Raw genomic sequence first — 22065 nt, forward strand, 5'->3', positions numbered from 1 at the left:
GCCCTACCGGATAAGCGCTAATTTAAATTTGTAATAAAGGCGTTTCACGTAAGCAGTGACAAGACAACTAGCTACTTAATTACTCACATGCTTAACCAATAATACATTGCCTACTTTCTAACGTCCCTACATGTTATAGTTTGCTTAACAGTTAAGTTTTAATTCATGACGAACAGAACAACAATCAGCATTTCTCGACCACACTCTCATCTTCAGCATCCAAATTGTTAAGTTATTAGTAATTTAAAATCTCAAGGAGGTAAAAAAAAGTATTAATCCGGAACTTATGAAACTCTGTTTACGAGTAAAACATGCATTCCGTATGATTTTTGTAATGTTTGTAGGTGATTGTTGTCAAAACAAGACGAGTAACCAGGCCTAGGTCATCCTTTTAAAAAGAAAATCCACTTCTCATTCTCAGTGCCTTCTGACTCAAAAGGAGACAACTAATATTTGTTGTTGACCAAAATACCCTTAGTGGATGACCACCGGTGCCTCCGAATTTTCAATAAAAGGCGCTCTCGTCTCATTCCTTACTCCCTGATCCAACTCCTACCTTCCTCCCCATACAATATACTTGTACAGTTTTCCAGTCATGTCTTCCAGTTTTTCCACAATGCCCGTCTCCCAAGGCTTCTTCGGAACCCCCTTTCCTGAATTTGAAGGCGGTTTTACCCCATGGATTTTCTTTCATCATCAAGACCAAGACTCGGTCTTTTCTCCTACCCCATTACAAGAACCGGTTATTTCCAACTCCGGTTCAGACACCTCTGATCCTTCGAATATTAGCTCAAGATCAGCCTCTGTAGTCACCATTAGGAAACGTAATAGTCCTGACTCTGTTCTGGACCATCTGCCTGTAATCGATGAGCGAAAGCGTAGACGGATGGTTTCAAACCGAGAATCGGCTCGCCGGTCTCGGATGAGAAAACAGAAACATTTGGATAACTTGAGGAACCAGGTGAACCGGCTTAAAATTGAGAACCAGGACATGTTGAACGGATTGCGTTGGGTTGCACACCATAGCCAACTCGTGCGGACAGATAATGAACGACTTAGATCTGAATCACAAATGCTTCGCCAAAATTTGTGGGATATGCATCAAGTTTTGCTAGCTCGACACATCCAGGAACAGTTATATTCAGTTGCATGGCCATGCAACAATGTTACGCTCAGACATGAATAAAAACTAAATATAATAACAATTGCAATTTGCTTGCTTAAACAGTCTTACCTATGTTTTATTAGAAGATAACATGAAGTTGATGGTTCAAAGGCATATTTCTGCCTGTGTGGTGACCTTGTTAAATATGTACACGAACCAAAAACAAAGTTCTCTCTCTCACCCACCCCCCCCCCCTCCCTCCCTCGCGCTCTCTCTCTCTCTTCTTAATGGTTTTTTGAAACACTGGGGTTTTGCGAAAGATTCCTGTTTCTACTTTCTACGATTACGAGGGTGATTCAATATATATTCAGGTGTTTTTTCTATGAAATTTATGAAAAGTTTTGTTGGGTGACCTAACTTTTAATGAGGGTTATTACGTCCTATACTCGATTAAATAATTGGTAGTAGGAGAATTTAGTTATTTATTTCTTGTGAATGGAGATTTAATAATAATGCTCATATAACCACTTGAAAGCGACGGAAAATACATGGATGTTGATATACTAACGTGATGTAAAATGCAAACTGAAAGTTAAGTATAAATACGTGGAATATAAAAATGAGAAAATAAAAATTTTAAAAAAAAGAGAGAAATAAAATATACGTTAATATAAAATAGTGCAGAGGGAGAGGATCCATTAACCAAATAATTTCATCATCTCACATGCATGCATACCGACTTTACGGTAAGTACATGTGAAAGAGTCTCTTTATCAATTCATTTATAAACTAATCCTGTTAGTTTATTAAGTCACTAACGTTAAAATAAGGTGATGAGGTAAGTAATCATCCAATTAAAAAATGGATAGTGACTAAATTTTATTTATTATCATTAGGTTGTACGTATATATTCGTAATTGTAAAGGTTTCGCAAAATCCAATCAATCAACTCTTAAAGAATCATATGCGCACCGCGTACCTCATCCCCCAATCAATATATAACAATTATAATTATACATCAGTGGAGATAAAAGTATCTTAGGCACTTAATTAGCTACAGAGAAACGCAAAATCACGCATCCCTAATCATGTTGCTGTATCTTAATAGTGTTCTCTTTCGTAGCAAGGTAAAGGCCTAATTCTTCTATCAACTTTTTGAATTTTTCCAGATGATGGGGCTATACCAGCTGCTATCTACATGAATATAAGGTATATCTAGTACTTAATCAAACCTAATTATATGTCACTCTCGATCGGTTTAGGAAGAGGGGAAGACTTGAAGTACCAGTCGTGGTCTTTATAACATCATATATGATCCTCCTTCGCATCACAAGTTATATACCATCCTATCTGCACAGAGGAAAAGAGCGGGAAAAATATTTATACAATGACTGAGCTGAAATTTCTATTTCTAAAATAAATAGTCAAGTTATTTATTTACTCGAACACCCCCCAAGTTGGAGGACAGAGAAGAGACACCTAACTTGCAGAGAATGGCATGATTCTGTTGGCCAGTTAAGGGCTTTGTCAATGCATGAGCAAGTTGTAACTTTGTAGGCACATAAGAGAGAGTAACTAAGTCGGAACAAAGTTTTTTTTGACAATCTAACTCGATATATTTTATACATTCATGGTAGACATGATTCTTAGAAATGTATATAGCAGCCTGACGGTCACACTTTATTAAAATTGGAGTGATGTTGGGAACTGTAAGATCATCAAGTAATCGAGTCAACCAAGGTAATTCAGCAATCAGTCTTCTGAGATATTTGTATTCTGCTTCAGCAAATGAAAGTGAAACAATTTGTTGTTTCTTGGATTTCCAAGAAATCAAACTACCTCCTAGTAAAATAATGAAACCACTTACTAATTTTCTAGTTTGAAGGCAATCGGCCCAGTCTGCATCACAATAAACAGAAAGCTCCATATTTGAATCAGAATTAAAGAATAGACCTTTTGCTGGATTGCCTTTGAGATATTTCAAGACATGAGTAGTTGTATCCCAATAAGGTTGTCTAGGTGAAGCCATAAATTGACTTGAATGTTGAACATTGAAAGAAATGTATGGTCTAGTGTGTGTCGGAAAATTAAGCTTGCCTACACGTTTGAAAGAAATGTATGGTCTAGTGTGTGTCGGAAAATTAAGCTTGCCTACACGTTTTCTGTATAAAGCTGGTTCAGAAAGGAGAACACCATGATCCTGATATAACTTGTGATTGAGATCTAAGGGATCTTTATAACTGAAGAACAATCCAGACAATCAAATTCTTGTAACAAATCAAGAGTAAACTTTCTTTGAGAAACAACCATACCAGATGAAGACCTTTGAAACTCAAGACCCAGAAAATAGTGTAAAGAGCCTAAATCCTTAATTTTGAAAATAGAGTCAATAAATTATTTGATAGAAGTAATCTCATCCATATTATCTACAGTAACTAGGATGTCATCCACATAAACATCTAAAAACACAATTTTGGAACCATACTTCTTGTAAAACAGACAATAGTCATTTTTAGAAGACATATAACATTTGGAAATAAGAGCAACACTAAGCTTATAATGCCACTTTCTGGAAGCTTGTTTCAGATCATAAAGTGACTTTTCTAACTTGCAAACATAATCATGAGGTACAACCAGTCCTGGAGGTGGTTTTATATATACATCTTCATGCAAATATCCATGAAGAAATGCATTATTGACATCTAACTGAGTTAAATCCCATCCTTACTTGACAACAACATCTACCAAGCTTCTTTGTACAAGACATGCTTGTACTATAACAAAACTAAGTCAAATTGACAGCTCTAAGTAAGTTGTATGATAATCTGAGTTTGCATTTTGTATTGTATTACTTGTGTCAATAAAGTGTAAATAGATTAGTCTGAAGTATTTTTCTATAAACAGTCTCAAGCCTAAGAATAAACTCTGGAATAATATCATGAAGATCATGCCTCAGAGAAAGTGTGAAGAAGCTTGAAGTTGAATAAATTTATTTTGAGAAAAATATTCTAAATCAAGAAATATACAAGTCACAGATCAAGTCATATAGAGAAGTCATTCGAGAACTCCAGAATGACTTATCGACCAGTCAAAAATTAGCTTATAGAGAAGTCTCAGAGATATCGACAATCCAAGTGAAGATAAGAAGATTGGGATATCGACAAGTCATTTCTGCAATAAAAAATTCAGAGATATCGACAAGTCAAATTGAAGATGTGAAGATTGGAGATATCGACAAGTCAAACTCTCATTAGAGATCTCAGAGATATCGATAAGTCAATATGCCAATAGAGATTTCAGAGATATCGACAAGTCTTTTCTAGATGCAGAAATTTAGAGATCTCGACAAGCCAAATTCTCTTATAGAGAACTAAGAGACTTCGATAAGTCAAAATAAATATAGAGAAATAAGAGATTTCGATAAGTCATTATACTTATCGAGATGTCGAGTTCTCTATATAACAAACTGGAGATCTCGATATAAAACTCAAGTATAAAATGCAAACCAGTTAAAGATCCAAGATTATCAATCAACAAATAAAACAATCACTGATTTGAAAAGTCTACAAAAAGCAGCTTGAAGAGTACAAGATCATAGGCCAAGATTAACTAACAAAGTAAAGTCACTGACATGCACGATTTGCAAAGATACAATAAGCCAGAAATAGAAACTTTTAGTTAAATTAAAGTAGGGTTTAGTACATGCTATTGCATGTTGTAAAAAACATGTGTTCACTGTTCTATAAAGTAAACACTAGATGCTTTATTTTAGTAGTAACAAATAGATCTAAAATTCTTGTAACTCTCTCAAGAAAGAAGTTGAGTTCTTTATCAACAAAGAAACCAAAATTTTGTAGCAAGACATACTTGATTTTAATATAAAATTAAGTGAGTTTTGAAGATAGCTAGTGGGTTCATGTGCATGTTTTATTATTTCTGTTAAAACACTTTATCTCTACAAGTTAGATTACTTTATTCACCACATTCATAACGGTTCAAAAAGCTTAAAAATAATCCAAAACACATTCACCCCCCTGTGTTGTATTCATTGTTGGATTTTTAACGCAGCGGGGTCATGGTAAAACACTTTTACACATACAAAATCCAAATAAAAGCATATAAATCGTGAATAAAAATTCGAGGGATCGAATCTAACCTTTTAAAATAATTCGGAGACAACGATCAGAGATCCTTAGCAGTTGCTCCTCAAGTGTGAAGCACTCCACCGGTATCCACCAAGAAAACGATGTTAAGGAGGAGGAAGGAGGTGGAGAGAATTGGGTTTTCCAAACTTTTTGGATTTTCGGGTTCGATGTGTGTTGGAATAAAATTAGGGTCTATAATAGTGTATTTATAGGCAAAATTTTCAGCTGAAATTTTCCCATAAAAATTATTATTATTATTATCCCATTTATTATTCTCATTAATAATTAAAACACCTTTTAATTATTAATCCTTTTTCTAAACACTTTAGAAATAATTCTCTCTCTTAATTTAATTTTCAAAAATTAAATCCTTAATTAATAATATTAAGAACTTTTCTTAATTAATTTATAATCAATTAAATCTCATTTAATCAATTATTAAATTTGCCAATTAATTATTTATTTCACAAATAAATAATTATTAGCCATTATTAATTAATTCCTCCACCATTAAATCATTCTCTTTTTATGGTGTGACCCTGTAGGTTCAATATTAAGCCGGTAGTAGAAATAAATAATAATAAAACTATTTTATCATTATTTATATAAATTCTCTAATTTATTAAATATGATTAATTAATTAATCACATTTATTCTACATCGTGAGGGATACTTCTCAGCATATCGCGACTATCCGGATAATATGAATTCACTGCTTAGAATACCAAGAACCTATTCAGTGAATAGTTACCGTACAATAAACTCCTTCTACCCTACAATGTCCCGATTAAATACAAGGCATGGATCTCGTGTCAAGCCTATCTAATTTAATCACTTGCTTACCATTTACTATGCGTAGTTCTATGCAAATTAGAAACTCCTTTTTAATTTCATTTACTCTGGCCAGAGTTTCCTGAACTAGCATAAGTGGATCAGCCTTGAACATTCGCTTCCTTCACTGAAAGGGGTAGATCCTTTATTGATCATACACTATCTTCGTGTACAAATTCCTATATCCAGAAGAGCCCGAATAATTGTCCCTGGAGACTAAGAACTAAACCAAAGCATAGTTCAGTGTACACAAGATGACTATGATGACCTCAAGTCTAAGGATACTCGTACAACTATCACTATGTGAACAATTGCTGACACGTGAGTGAACTCCATCAGTTGTTCAGCTGTGCGAGTCATGTTCGGTGAACTTATTCCATAATAAGCACCTACATACTAGCTATAGTGTCACCACACAAATGTCTATGAGAACAGACATCCTTCATAATGAAGCAAGCATAGTATGTACCGAACTTTGCGGATTATTAATTACCAGTTAGTAATCCTATGACCAGGAACTATTTAAGTGTAGAGTTATCATCTTTTTAGGTCTCACTATTATGATCTCATCATAATCCATAAAAAGCTTTACTCTAAACTATGGTATATCTTATTTAAACACTTAAATAGATAAAGCCCGTAATAAAAACAAAACAAGTCTTTATTAATATCAATGAAATCAAACAGATTACATAAAACTTATTCCTAAATCCTAATACATGATTGGACTTAGGACATATTCCTTTCAATCTCCCACTTGTACTAAAGCCAATCACTCTGGTATCTAATACCCATCTTGTCTTTATGACGATCAAAGTGACTTTCATAAAGTAGCTTTGTGAGTGGGTCTGCTATGTTGTTATGTGTGTCAACTCTATTTTAATACAATACAAGAAATGTTACCGGGCTCCCACTAACCCTTTTGTAGACGCATGGTTCATCTACGTTTTTGATAAAATCAAAGTCTTTGATTGTCTCATCAAAACGAATGTTCCATCTTTCGAGAGGCCTGCTTTAAACCACATATGGTTCGCAGCAGCTTACACACTAGGTTTTCATTTCTCTTGGAAAGAAAACCATCTGGCTAATTGCCAGATCTCATAGTCGTAGTAAGCAGCAATCGCAAGCAAAATCCGAACTGATTTTAACAGGGCTACAGGTAAAAGGTTTCATCAAAGTCAATCCATTGCCTTTGTTTGAATCCTTTTGCCACAAGCCTGGCCTTATAGGTCTCTACCTGGCCATCTGCTATAATCTATCTTTTGTATACCGTATACATAGATTCCATTCTGGATTTCATGGCACTATGCCATTTCTCTGAGTCAATCACTACTCATAGCCTCATTATAGGTCACAGGGTCGTCATCATCAATGATAGACCACTTATTGTCATTCTCAATGACAAGGCCATATTACCTCTCAGGTTGGCGAGACACTCTCCCTGACCTACGAATGGGCTGTTCCACAGAAGGTTGTTCAGTCAAAACAGGTGTTTCCACTCGATCTGTAGTAGTTTGTGCTTCTTGAACTTCATCAAGTTCAATTTTGCTCCTACTGTTTCCTTCAAGGATAAACTCCTTTTCCAAGAAGGTAGCATGTCTGGAGACAAACACCCGATGATCGGTGTAAAAGTAATACCCTAAAGTCTCTTTAGGATATCCCACAAAATTACATTTTACGGATCGATATTCCAGCTTATCTGGGTCAACTTACTTGACATAAGCTGGACATCCCCAAATCTTAACGTGTTTAAGACTCGATTTCCTTACTTTCCATATCTCATACGGAGTTTGAGGAACAGATTTGGAAAGTACCTTATTCAGTAAATATGCTGAGGTTTCCAATGCATAACCCCATAGGAATACTGGAAGATTTACATAGCTCATCATGGACCGAACTATGTCTAACAAAGTTCGATTTCTCCTTTCAGATACTAATCTGGAGGAGTCCACTGGGAGACTATACCATTTACTTTGAGATAATCCAGAAACTCTCCATTCAAGTATTCACCATCTCGATCTAATCGAAGAATTATAATACTATGTTTGGTTGTTTCTCCACTTCATACTTATATTCTTTGAACTTTTCAAAGGCCTCAGACTTGTGTTTCATCAAACACATATCTGAATCCAGATCTATCATCTATGAAAGTAATGAAGTATGAAAATCCACCCATGGCTTACGTAGACATTGGTCCACATACATCTGTGTGTACCATTCCTAGCAAATTTGCAGCCCTCTCTCCATGTCTACTAAATGGAGACTGCATTGCCACTACAAAGTGAGATTTTCATCATCCCTTTTCTTTTATTAGTTTGTTCAATCTGAAGTAAATTATGTCACATTTATACAGACCATTATTTAAAGTACCACGTCCATAAAGAATATTATCTCTAAAAATAGAACATTCATTATTCTCAATAATAAATGAAAATCCAGCCAAGTCTAAAATGGGAATAATATTCCTTACAATCGAGGGAACAAAATAACAATTATTTCAAACAATAGTCTTGCCCGTAGGCATATGTAAATGAAATGATTCTACATCTTCAGCAGCAACTCTTGCTCCATTTTCCATCAGTAGAATCACCTCCTCTTCCTCAAGAGTCCTACTTCTCCTTGGTCCCTGCAACAATTGCAGATTTGAGAACCACAGGCGGTATCTAATACCCAAGTAGAAATGACATATTAACTTCTATCATGAACATACCTGAATCAGAAGCGGTAGTCTCACTACCCTTCTTCTTCTTCTTCAATTCTGCAAGGTAAACCTTGCAGTTACTCTTCCAGTGCCCCACCTTGTTACAGTGAAAGCAAACAACTTTGCTCTTGGGGTCTTCAGCTTTTGGTGGAACTGGCGTTTTCTCACCTACTTTCTTCTTCTTGGAAGGGTTCCTCTTCCTTTTCTTAGGATTGGAACCTTCACCAATTAGAACAACAGAACTCTTCTTAGGAAAAAAATTCGATTCCGCAGTCTTCAACATGTTGTGGAGTTCAGGCAGGCTGACATCCAACTTATTCATGTGAAAGTTCACAACAAACTGCGAGAACGAACTCGGAAGCGATTGCAAGACCAAGTCTTGGCTCAGCTCCCCATCCATGGCAAAACCAAGTTGTCCAAGACATTCAATCAAATTGATTATCTTAAGTATATGGTCATTCACAGATGATCCCTCAGACATCCTACAACCGAACAACTCCTTCGATATCTCATATCGAGTTGTCCTCCCCGCCACATCATACAACTCTTGTAGATGCATGAGGATAGTGTGAGCATCCATATGCTCATGTTGCTTCTGTAGCTCAATGTTCATGGAAGCTAGCATGATGTATTGAGCAACATTTGCATCATCTATCCACTTACGATACACAACATGTTCATCATTATGTGCATCACTAGCAGGTTCAGTAGGCTTAGGTGAATCAATCACGTATTCCAGCTTCTCAATCCTGAGAACAATTCTCAAGTTTCGAAGCCAGTCAGCATAATTAGGACCAATCAATTTGTGAGCATCCAATATGCTCCTGAGTGATAGTGCAGAAGACATAATGTATATTGTAAATCTGTAAATGATAAACACATAACAACACTCAGCAAATATTCGATTTCATTTCATAACACTATATGAATCGGGTCTTTATTCATAAGTGGCTCCCACTAGTTTACCTAATTTATTCAACCCCCTACGTGAAAAATTAAGCATTCATAAAGCTAGTGGGAATAGGGATCCTACATTCCATTACACAACCTCGGCTGTGGCACGAAACGCCATGTAATGTTCAATAGGCAAACAACTCTTGTCAATTACATCTTATGTTATTCCCTAATCAAACTTTAGCCTCTTGAATAATTGAGTCACGGCTGTGGCACGACGAACTCAATATTCTAAGTCAAGTCTAACCCAACATTCCGTACAATTGAATCAGTCCCCAAAGGCCCACGGCTGTGGCACATAACGACCTTTAGATTCTTATTCAATGTACACATCTCTATGTAATAGACAAGTATTTCTTATTTCGAAATCAAAGCCCTCGGCTGTGGCACGAAACGATAATGATTCAAAAATAAGAACTATATTCTACCATGTTGGAAGGCTATGACCGACACAAGCCCGTTGTGTCATTGGCCAATTACTACTTGATAATATTTAATTTTAGAGGGATTATATTACGTTACAATCATAATCATATTATAAAGAGATTCTTCCTTTTAAATTAAATATTTCAAATCAATAATCAATAATCAGATGATTCCCAGATCGGGTGGAGCATTGTCAAGAGGTGTCACTTAATAACCCTTTCTTACAGATAGAAATCTGTTGTTGATAGAATCATCCTTTCTCTCATATCGAAAATTCATATTCAATTACGTGTTTCATAAACACAAGAATCTCATGATTGTATTCATAATATTATTATTAAGGTTATGAAATAATTTCACTATACTAGGTTGTCTAACAAACGCCTTATGTTTATTTAAGTTCACCTAAATCTATCATCGCATGATAAACTAAGCATATATCACATATATAAACATGAATAAACATCAAGGTAGGCATGTTACATCATCTAGCATATTGGTCTAAGCATTATACATCTTTATGTATCACATGAAGCATTTAAAAGCAATTAAAACAGTCAAAAACAGCTTTAAAACACTTCATGGAAATATAAAAAGTTCAAAACTTTTATATAAACTAAAATTGATCACTCCATTAGATCCGTCTCGGAAAAACGAATCCAACGGTATATTGCACGCCTAAAACGGAGTTACGAAACTCCCAGAAAATCAATTTTAAAATTAACAGAAGGGCTGTAACGCATTACAGGAACGCGTTACAGTACCTGTAACGCATTCCGGTGATGCGTTACACCCCTTTCAGCCATTAAAGGGTGTAACGCATTCCGTGAATGCGCCACAGGTGTGTAACGCATTCCCGGAATGCGTTACACCCCTATTTTTTTTTTTGTTTTTCAACCGCCGCCGTCTTTCTTCTCGATCAGCGTGCCGCACCTGTCAACTCTGCCATGTCTGTCTTCTTCCGTGCCATTCTTGTTTCAACAGCAGATGTAGCAGATGTATATACAAATATATATATATATACTATATATACATATATTTACTTATTTAATTACGAATTTTAATTACAAGAACTTCAAAAATTCATAATAAAAAATCTATACATCATAAAATTATGAAAAAAATACCCAGACGATCTACAACACTTGTAGAACCCAGATCAACATTCAAATTTATTCTGAGAAACGATTTCTTATCAGACAAAATTAATCCATAATATAACTTGTAAAAATCATAATTAATTCATACAAGCACACAAAATTCTGAAATTTTTACCACAAATCTATATGCATACAACCTATGCTCTGATACCATTGTTGGATTTTTAACGCAGCGGGGTCATGGTAAAACACTTTTACACATACAAAATATAAATAAAAGCATATAAATCGTGAATAAAAATTCGAGGGATCGAATCTAACCTTTTAAAATAATTCGGAGACAACGATCAAAGATCCTTAGCAGTTGCTCCTCAAGTGTGAAGCACTCCACCGGTATCCACCAAGAAAACGATGTTAAGGAGGAGGAAGGAGGTGGAGAGAATTGGGTTTTTCAAACTTTTTGGGTTTTCGGGTTCGATGTGTGTTGGAATAAAATTAGGGTCTATAATAGTGTATTTATAGACAAAATTTTCAGCTGAAATTTTCCCATAAATATTATTATTATTATCCCATTTATTATTCTCATTAATAATTAAAACACCTTTTAATTATCAATCCTTTTTCTAAACACTTTAGAAATAATTTTCTCTCTTGATTTAATTTCCAAAAATTAAATTCTTAATTAATAATATTAAGAACTTTTCTTAATTAATTTATAATCAATTAAATCTCATTTAATCAATTATTAAATTTGCCAATTAATTATTTATTTCACAAATAAATAATTATTAGCCATTATTAATTAATTCCTTCACCATTAAATCATTCTCTTTTTATGGTGTGACCCTGTAGGTTCAATATTAAGCCGGTAGTAGAAATAAATAATAATAAAACTATTTTATCATTATTTATATAAATTCTCTAATTTATTAAATATGATTAATTAATTAATCACATTTATTCTACATCGTGAGGGATACTTCTCAGCATATCGTGACTATCCGGATAATATGAATTCACTGCTTAGAATACCAAAAACCTATTCAGTGAATAGTTACCGTACAATAAACTCCTTCTACCCTACAATGTCCCGATTAAATACAAGGCGCTAAGAACTAAACCAAAGCATAGTTCAGTGTTCACAAGATGACTATGATGACCTCAAGTCTAAGGATACTTGTACAACTATCACTATGTGAACAACTGCTGACACGTGAGTGAACTCCATCAGTTGTTCAGTTGTGCGAGTCATGTTCCGTGAACTTATTCCATAATAAGCACCTACATACTAGCTATAGTGTCACCACACAAATGTCTATGAGAACAGACATCCTTCATAATGAAGCAAGCATAGTATGTACCGATCTTTGCGGATTATTAATTACCAGTTAGTAATCCTATGACCAGGAACTATTTAAGTTTGGAGTTATCATCTTTTTAGGTCTCACTATTATGATCTCATCATAATCCATAAAAAGCTTTACTCTAAACTATGGTATATCTTATTTAAACACTTAAATAGATAAAGCCCGTAATAAAAATAAAACAAGTCTTTATTAATATCAATGAAATCAAAACAGATTACATAAAAGTTATTCCTAAATCCTAATACATGATTGGACTTAGGACATATTCCTTTCAATCTCCCACTTGTACTAAAGCCAATCACTCTGGTATCTAATACCCATCTTGTCTTTATGACGATCAAAGTGACTTTCATAAAGTAGCTTTGTGAGTGGGTCTGCTATGTTGTTATGTGTGTCAACTCTATTTCAATACAATACAAGAAATGTTACCGCGCTCCCACTAACCCTTTTGTAGACGCATGGTTCATCTACGTTTTTGATAAAATCAAACTCTTTGATTGTCTCATCAAAACGAATGTTCCATCTTTCGAGAGGCCTGCTTTAAACCACATATGGTTCGCAGCAGCTTACACACTAGGTTTTCATTTCTCTTGGAAAGAAAACCATCTGGCTAATTGCACAGAAGAATGAATACACAGAAGATTACAGTATCAAAATCTCTACCTTTGACAGATCTAACTACATATTATGGAAAAAGAAAATGATGTTATTCATAAAAATGGCCAACTTATTATATATTCAGATCCTCAAGAATGGGTCTTTCACCCCCATGGTAAGAGTTTACGAATCTACAGATGGAGACATGGTCATTCCAGCACATTATGCTCCTACAGATCCTTCAAAATATACTGACCTGAAAAAGAAAAAAATCTCTCTGGATAGTGGATTGCAGCAGATTTTAAATAGAGTCACTTGACAATATAATGTACAATAACATTGTCAACTGTGACACATCCAAACAGATCTGGGAGAAGATAGAGATCTTGTGTGAAGGAACAGAGGAAGTTAGGTCAAACCAAAGGAGGATTCTGATTTCTCGGTATGAGAGGTTTATGGCTAAACCAAAAAAAGGAATTACTGAAGTTTTTGAGAGGTTCAATAAATTGATAAATGACTTGCAGCTACATGATAAATATTATGAAGCTGAGGAGGTTAACCTGAAGTTCCTGCTAGCTCTTCCTGACCATCTTGAACAGAAAATATTACTTATTAGAGAAGGAAGAGATCTAAGTCGTATGACTTTGAAAGTTCTATATGGAATCTTGAAAACTTATGTACTTGAAAAGCTGCAAAGAAAATCATTGAAAGCACATCATGGACATGTTATTGATGGTTCAAGTACTTTGATTGTACATGACAAAGAAGAAAGTGAAGATGAGCAAGATGATCAAGTTCCAGTTATTCAAGATATGGAATAAAAGAACAAAGGACCTCAGAAGCAAGTTGTATTGGAGCTGGAGGAAGATGAATATTACACATTGGATGAGCAAGATGAAATGGACCAATCCATGGCTTACTTGGCTAGAAAATTTTCCAACATAAGAGTCAAGAAGCCATGGTTTTTCAAAGGCAAGGGACAATCTTCCAATAGCAATAATTGGAAACCAAAAGCTCAGTACAATTCAGCTAGCAAATGTGGCTACAAAACAGGATACGTGGATAGATCAAAGATAAGGTGCTTCAATTGTGATGAGTTGGGTCACTTTTCTACTGAATGAAGAAAGCCCAAAAAGTTGAAGAAGGATAAATCTTACTTGGAACAGGAAGCAAAGTATGAAGCTCTCTTGAAGAAACAGTCTGGAAAGCCTATATTGCAGAAGGAAAGAGTTGGGATGATACTGATGTTGATGATGAGGATGAAGAAATTGGAAACTATGCACTTATGGCTTTTGAACATGGAGAAGCATCCACTTCAAAATCAAAGTTACCAACTCTAACCACTATTGATTTAAATGATAGTCAATATAAGGAGACTGTGGAAAAGATGAGTTTGGAGATGTTTCATATACACACTAGCTTGGTAGCAACTACTGAGGAAGTCAGTAGGCTAACAAAAACTAATGAGAAGCTTGAGAGTGAGAAGAAAAAGTTGGATCTGCTGTTTGTGGAGCTTGAGTCAGTCAAGCAAGAAAATGAATATTTGAAAAACAAGCTGAAGTGTGCTATTAAAATTGAAGCTGTGTTGAGGGAGAAGCTGGAAAAGAATGAGGTAAAGTTGAAGTCTTTTAGGAATGCATTTGAGTTGGTTGGTCAGTACCATGAGAAGAACAATCCATGTGCTAACATAGCGATTGGTCTTGATTATGATGCTTTGAATAGCAACAAGAAAGCTGTATATGGTAAAGGAAAAGCTACTGAAAATGAAGATGTCCCAGCTATGCTGAGAAAGGTTGGTTCACCTATGTTCAAAGCATGTGAAGTAGATCTCAGTGAAGAAGCGTTGATCATAAAGCAAGAAATTGCTGATGAAGACAATGAAAAGAAAAATACAGAAACAACTCCAACTTCCAAAGTTGAAAAGAAGCCCATGGTCAACCAAGATTCTAAGACTCATGTCAAGGAAGTAAAGACTGAAGATGCAAAAAAGGAGAAGAAGAATAGAAATGGGAAGATTGGGATAAATAAAAGCCAAAACTTTGTATTTGTTGCAGATGCTCCAAGGAAACAATGTCAAAAATGTATAAATGTTGTATTTGTGTCAATTTGTATGTATAAATATATCTGTCCATTGTAGTTTGGGGTTAGTCTTGTTAACAGACATAAATTTGTGATAAGCAATCTTATCATAAATTGAAGGAGATTGTTGTGCAAGACATGCCTATACTATAACAAGACTAAGTCAAATTAACAACCCTAAGTAAGTTGTATGGTAATCTATGTTTGCATTGTGTATTGTAACATTTAAGTCTGTAAAAATATAAATAGACTAGACTGGGCTATTTTTCTATAAACAGTCTCAAGACTAAGAATAAGCTCTGGAAGAAGATCATGCCTTAGAGAAAGTATGAAGAAGTTTGGAGTTGAATAAATCTGTTTTGTGAAAAAAAATTCTAAGTCAAGAAGTCTACATGTCACAGATTTTGTGTTATAGAGAAGTCATTCGAGAACTTCAGAATGACTTATCGAGAAGTCAAGAAAAGCTTATAGAGAAGTCTCAGAGATATCGACAAGCCAATTTGAAGACATGAAGATTGGAGATATCAACAAGTCAAATTATCACTAGAGATCTCAGATATATCGATAAGTCAAATATCACTAGAGATCTTTGAGATGTCGAAAATTCATTTCTACACTAGAGAACTCAGAGATATCGACAAGCCAAATTGAAGACATGAAGATTGGAGATATCGATAAGTCAGTTCTACATGCAGAAATTTAGAGATCTCAACAAGCCAAATTCTCTTATAGAGAACTCAGAGACTTCGATAAATCAAAATAATTTTAGAGTGATGAGAGATCTCGATAAGCCATTATACTTATCGAGATGTCAAGTTCTCTATATACCAAACTGGAGATCTCGAGGTAAAACTCAAAGTACAAAGTGCAGACCAGTTAAATATCCAAGATTATCAATCAACAAACAATCCAAGCGGTTAGATTGACAAGTATACAAAAGGCAGCTTGAAGAGTACAAGATCAAACGGAAAGATTAACTGACAAAGTAAAGTCACAGACATGCAAGATTAGCAAAGATACACTAAGCCAGAAATAGAAAGATTTGGTTATCCAAAAGTAGGGTTTAGTACATGTTATTGCATGATGTGTAAAAACCAGTGTTTACTGTTCTATAAAGTAAACATTGGATGCTTTGTTTTTAGAGGTAACAATTTAGATCAAAAATCTTGTATTCTCTCAAGGAAGAAGCTAAGTTCTTTATCAACAAAAAACCTAGAAATTTTGTAGCAAGACATTCTTAATTTTAATATAAATTTAAGTGAGTTTTGAAATATCTGTGTTCACTGTTTTCACCTGTTTAAATTCAGTACTAACACCTTTCACTACAAGGTTTTAATTTACTTTATTCATCACCATAAACACTTCAAGAAAAGTAGAAAAACACAAAAAGCCATCCACCCCCTCTGTGTGTGATTTATTATCTAACAAAGTCCTTAGTGACTTTTTCAGAGAAGAGTCTGCAATGAACATGTGTCATGAGAAAATTGAATGACACATTTCAGTTGAGTAGCCAATTTACTGACAGAAAGTAAATTGTACGTGAAATTAGGCACATAGAGAACATTTTCTAAAGAGATATATGATGTAATTGGAATGTTCATATAGATGTGGCTTGAATAGTATTACCATTAAGTGGTGAGATATGTAAAAGTTTAGGCAAATCAGTAAAAGTGCTAAACAAATGTTTATTGAAGCACATGTGATCATTAGCCCCACTATCTATTATCCAAATTGTTTGACTAACATCTGATAAGCATGCAACAGAATAAGCCATTATAGAAGGAAAATTATCAGCAAAATTACCTGATGATGTAGCGGTTTCTGCAGGTTGAGCATTTTTTAGAAGAGCCGTAAGCTGAGAATACATTTCTGGAGTTAAAGTCTGTGAAGAACCACCAGCTTTAGAAGCACCGTTAGCAGGAGAGGAATCTTGAGACAAACAATTATGTGACAATTCTGCAGTAGCTACAAACTTCTTGCCTTTGGTAAATTTGAAGTCAAATCCATTAGGCATTAAGCCTATAACATTTATCAATCAAATGACCAGATTTCTTGCAATAGGTGCACTGAAGAGTTGACTTTGTTCGACCATCATTAGAGAATTTGAATTTGTATGGAGCATATTGAGATGTTTGATATGATGACCTATTGGCTTGGACATTGAGTGAAACAGCATCTTTCATGAAGTGAGAAGGAGAATCATGAATTTCCCTTTGAGTTTCTTCCTGAAGTAAGAGATTGTAGACTTGACTTGTGGATGGAAGTTGAGAACTCATAAGAATGGAGCCCCTGATAACACTGTATGAATCATTTAATCCCATGAGAAATTGCAGAACTCGATGATTCTGCTGAAACGAAGACAATGTTTTATGCAACACCACAAGTACAGGCACAAAAACAGACTGTGATAAGAGACAAAGAATCGATGTCATCCCAAAGCATTTTCAACTTGGTGAAATAGTCTGCAATATTGCAGTTTCCTTGACTAATTTCACTCTGTTCCTTGTGCAAACCAAATAGTTGTGTACTATTGAAAGTACTGTAACGTTCATTCAGTTCGTTCCATATCTTATGAGCTGAGTTTGGGTAAAACACACTTTGTGCAATTTGCTTAGAAAGTGCACCAAGAATCCATGAAATTACCATGTCAGTGCATCGAGACCAGCATTTAAAAGAGGGTGAATTAAGTGCAGGTTTAGGAATAGAACCATCGACAAATACAAGTTTATTACGAGTAGAAAGTGCAATAGTCAGGGATCGCTTCCAATTACTGAATCCAGTTCCATCAAAATTATCACTAACAAGCTTCATTCCTGTACTATCTGAGTTTTGAAGATGCAGTGAATTATCTTTATCAAAGCGAAGATTATGTGTGTCATTTTGATGAGTTGCTGTATGAGTGTTCTCATTGTAATTTTCCGGGTGATTAGGTGATGAAGAAGAAGTCGTCATGATGGAAAAATCAATCAAAGAGATCAATTAACTATTGAACACAAGGTGTTAGTAAACGAACTCGTAGAATATTAAGAAGATCAATCAAGCAGCGGATATAATTTGAAGATTATAAGCAAATCAAAAAAAAGAGAAGGAAATTACCAGAGATTTCTTATTTAGTGATGAAGTCGATGTGATCTCCGGAAAATACACCTGAGAAGATGTCGGAAAACGGCAAGAAATCAACGTCGGAAAGAAACAAACACGTAATACTGATCAATCAACAACAGTTGGCCTATTGACTGAGCTGGAATATTTATTTGTAAAATAAATAGGCAAGTTATGTTTTTGACTGGAAAACCGGGTACTACTTGGCCACGTACATTTATTTAGGAATGCAACATGTAAGGAAAGGATCTTCCTTCTCTTCCTGCAAAATATATTCCTTTGTTTTTGTTAACCAACACAGAAGCTGCAGCATTCTGCATGCCTCATAAATAAATTTGCAAAGTCATTGCCAAACACGGGCATGTATTGTGTGTCAAGCAAGGTTAATTGTTCTCTGTATCTTAACAAAAGTTCAATTTTTCTAGCGGCAAAAGAGAATAGTGTAAATTACTTGAGCTACCAAAATTTAAGCAAGCCCAAGACAAAGTACACCCAACAAATCTACCAAAATATAAGCAAGCCCAAAAACCATAGTCCAAAGGATAATATAGTCATTTCAAGGCGTATTAGGGATTAGGGTTAGTTGGGAGATATATATGTACAGCTCAAAGTGCTTCTCCTACTCTTCAACTCTCTCTGTTTTTTCCTTTGCCAATTCTTTTTCATTTACTTTCTTTAAAAATTAAGCTTTCAATTGATTGATTGTGTGTACAGTTATATATCTAATTTTTGTAATCTATGAGGCGATGATGAGAATAATCATTTCTCGATGCTGAATTTCATGTATATATATAGTTAAAAAGTATGTATATGTAAGATTTATATTGGGTACTTGTAAGGTATCCATTGTGAAGTTGATGACCGAGTTTGTGCGTGTCTGAGCCTCATCTACATACATAATTACATATATGTTGTGTTTATATTTACAAATTTGAACAAGGGGAGAAGGTTGCAATGATAATAAATAATTCCTCGTACTGAATGCATACAAATGCATGACAGACTCTTCTATACACCCATAGAATCTGAGCTACTCTCCCTCCTTTTTTAATTCTTCGTTTTTTTTTTTTGTATATTTTTTAAAAAATTTCTATTATCTTATCATTGTTTCTAGAGAAGATGGTTTAAGGAGTTGTTTTGCACGTAATTAAGATGTTTTGTTTATGTTTAGGACAATTTTCAGACATTGATCAGATTAGACCCATTTGGTTGATCTAATTTAAAGACACCAAAGCTAAGTTGACCTTTTAGTAAAGATAAAAGGATGATTAGAATTTAGAGTAATTAATACTCAGTTCTTTGATGGCCTGTGATTCTTTAAGCAACAAAACATGTAAAGATTTTAAGTTTCTAAAAAAAAGTAGGACTCTAAAAATGTATTACAGAAAATCGAATTAAAGATTTAAGACCTGCTATGTTTTGGGTTATTAAAATACTTAAATTTTTCAACCGAGTATCCTGCTTGCAAAAATGAATAGGTTTCTTTCTCAAAAAAAATTAACTTGAAGTTTAATTTTTTTTAAGAAATTTGGAAAATCGCAGCATGAAAAAATTTAATGCTTGGTAAACGACACAGGTTAAACTTCTCCTGGACCAGAAGGCCCATGTTTCTAGCCTCTGCATATTTTTATATTGCATATACTTACGCACGGTTATAGTCCTCAAGTTTGATGCCTGAGCCTGATTATTTGATAGGACAATAGTAATCGTGTAGAACTTCAAAACCCAGATTATTAGCACCGAAAAAATATAAATTACTTGTTGGGTTTAGCCGTTTATTATAAAGCTTTATTATTTTAATCGTGCTTGGTTGTCTAGTTGATTAAATTGGGCGGCTTTATTTTGCATAACATGTTATGCAGGATCAAATTTAAAAATTCCCGAATTAAAACTTTGACAGTCTGTGCATATTGGATAACAGAATTTTAATCTGGTTAACAGTAATCAAAATTAAGGTTTTTATACAAAAATATTTTAAAATATCATCATATTACAATGATTCAATTGGACCTCAAATGTAGAGCCGGCAATTCGTTCATGTCGTGTACTTTCGTGTTTCGTGTCAAGAAGGCCTAACCCAAACCCAAACCGTTAAGGATTCGTTTCGTATTCGTGTACCTTAATTTCGTGTCGTGTTTCGTATAATTTAAAATTAATAATAAAAATAAAGTTAAATAAAATAAATATTTAAATATTAAATTTTTACTAGTCGAGTTTTAAGTCATTAAGTCTTAAAAACTAAAGTGCGGTCAAATCTTATGCAATTTAAATTTGAATCTATTTTGTATTTATTTTCTATAAATATCATTTGTAAGATATTATCGTAAAATATATGTATTCATATAATTTTGGTATATTTATTTAAATGTTTATCTATTTCGTGTACTTTCGTTTCGTGTCGTGTACCCAAGTTTAAACCCAAAACTGATACTAAATTCATCCGTATACTTCGTGTTAGTGTACTTTCGTGTTCGTGTAGCAAAAATGTCAAACAAAACCCATTATTTTTATGTCGTGTTATTATATACGAAATTGCCGGCTGTACTCAAATGCGCGAGGACTTTTAGTTATTTTTTATATCTTTATAAGTTTGCACCTCGAAATGTGGGTGCTCCACCTCGAGATGTCTCCAAACCACTTAAGAGGCGCATGAAAATCAAACGGGAGGGTGGAGAATGGAGCTGGGTCAATTTCAAATATGAAAGACTTAGTACGTTTTGTTTCGTGTGTGGAAAATTAGGACACTCGGAGCGAGACTGTAATGTGGTGTATGCCAATGCAGGAAAAGAGTTGGAACGGGCATATGGCACGTGGTTACGGGCACCAAATAAGAATTCACGTACTGGTACTGGATCGAGATGGCTGAGAAATGGGGACGGAAGTAGCAACTGGGAACCGACCGGTGACAGCTCGAAATCGCCGGCAGGAGGTGGAGAGACTGCGCGGAATATGGCGATAATCAAGGAGGGTGGTAATTCTGTTGCAAAAAATCTGGAGGATAATGAAAGGATTATTATTACGGAGAGAAATCAGGGGCACAAAGATATGGGCGGGAGAAATTTAAACAGGACAAATCCGTTGGGAGGAAATAGCGGAGGGAATTTTGTGATTGACCCAAAAAGACGTCGCACTGAGGAAGATACGGAGTTAGAGGAAAATGGGCCCATAACCATGCAAACAGATGGGCTTTTTGAACTGGAGAAAAGTGGTGATACAACTGTTCCAAAAAACTTGAATGTGGCGGGTTCTGTAGAGCAGGCCCGCCTAATATTATGAGTCTACTAGCTTGGAACTGCCGTGGAATGGGCAATTCACGAGCAGTTAGGTTCCTCAAGGAACTAATTCAAAAGCATAAGCCCATTCTAGTTTTTTTATCTGAAACTTTAGTAAAGAGAAATAAAATTGAAGCCGTTTGTAAAACAATTCATTTTGCTGGTTCTTTTTCTATCGACGCTCAGGGGCACGGAGGAGGATTAGCACTCTTGTGGAAGAATACTGGAGCAGTCGAAATAAAAGATAGTTGTAATCATTATATTGACTTTGAGGTGGTGTGCAATCAGCTGGGTCGGTGGCGTTATACAGGTTTCTATGGTTGCCCGGAAAGAGGTAGACGTCAGGAATCGTGGGACTTAATACGTGATCTTGAGTCGAGGTCGGC

The 22065-nt window shown here is 34.9% G+C and overlaps 1 protein-coding gene, 1 long non-coding RNA gene and 1 other non-coding gene across 3 annotated transcripts; 2 read left to right on the forward strand and 1 right to left on the reverse strand.

The window, feature by feature from the left end:
* The first annotated feature begins 616 nt into the window (after nucleotides 1-616).
* On the forward strand, nucleotides 617-1186 carry LOC141718967 (basic leucine zipper 4). The gene has a single exon (XM_074521347.1). The coding sequence runs from the start codon at nucleotides 617-619 to the stop codon at nucleotides 1184-1186; it is 570 nt and encodes a 189-aa protein (XP_074377448.1).
* Nucleotides 1187-2131: 945 nt separating this feature from the next.
* LOC141716890 (uncharacterized) lies at nucleotides 2132-18606 on the reverse strand. The gene is made up of 3 exons (XR_012573420.1): nucleotides 18402-18606; nucleotides 17109-17603; nucleotides 2132-2455 (listed from the first exon to the last, which is right to left on the reverse strand). It is a non-coding gene; the product is annotated as an uncharacterized LOC141716890 (long non-coding RNA).
* Nucleotides 18607-19352: 746 nt separating this feature from the next.
* On the forward strand, nucleotides 19353-19442 carry LOC141722805 (small nucleolar RNA snoR8a). Its single transcript, XR_012575807.1, has one exon. It is a non-coding gene; the product is annotated as a small nucleolar RNA snoR8a (small nucleolar RNA).
* The last annotated feature ends 2623 nt before the right edge of the window (nucleotides 19443-22065 follow it).

The sequence above is a fragment of the Apium graveolens genome, chromosome 4, assembly GCF_009905375.1.
Source record: "Apium graveolens cultivar Ventura chromosome 4, ASM990537v1, whole genome shotgun sequence".
Classification (NCBI taxonomy): Eukaryota; Viridiplantae; Streptophyta; class Magnoliopsida; order Apiales; family Apiaceae; genus Apium; species Apium graveolens.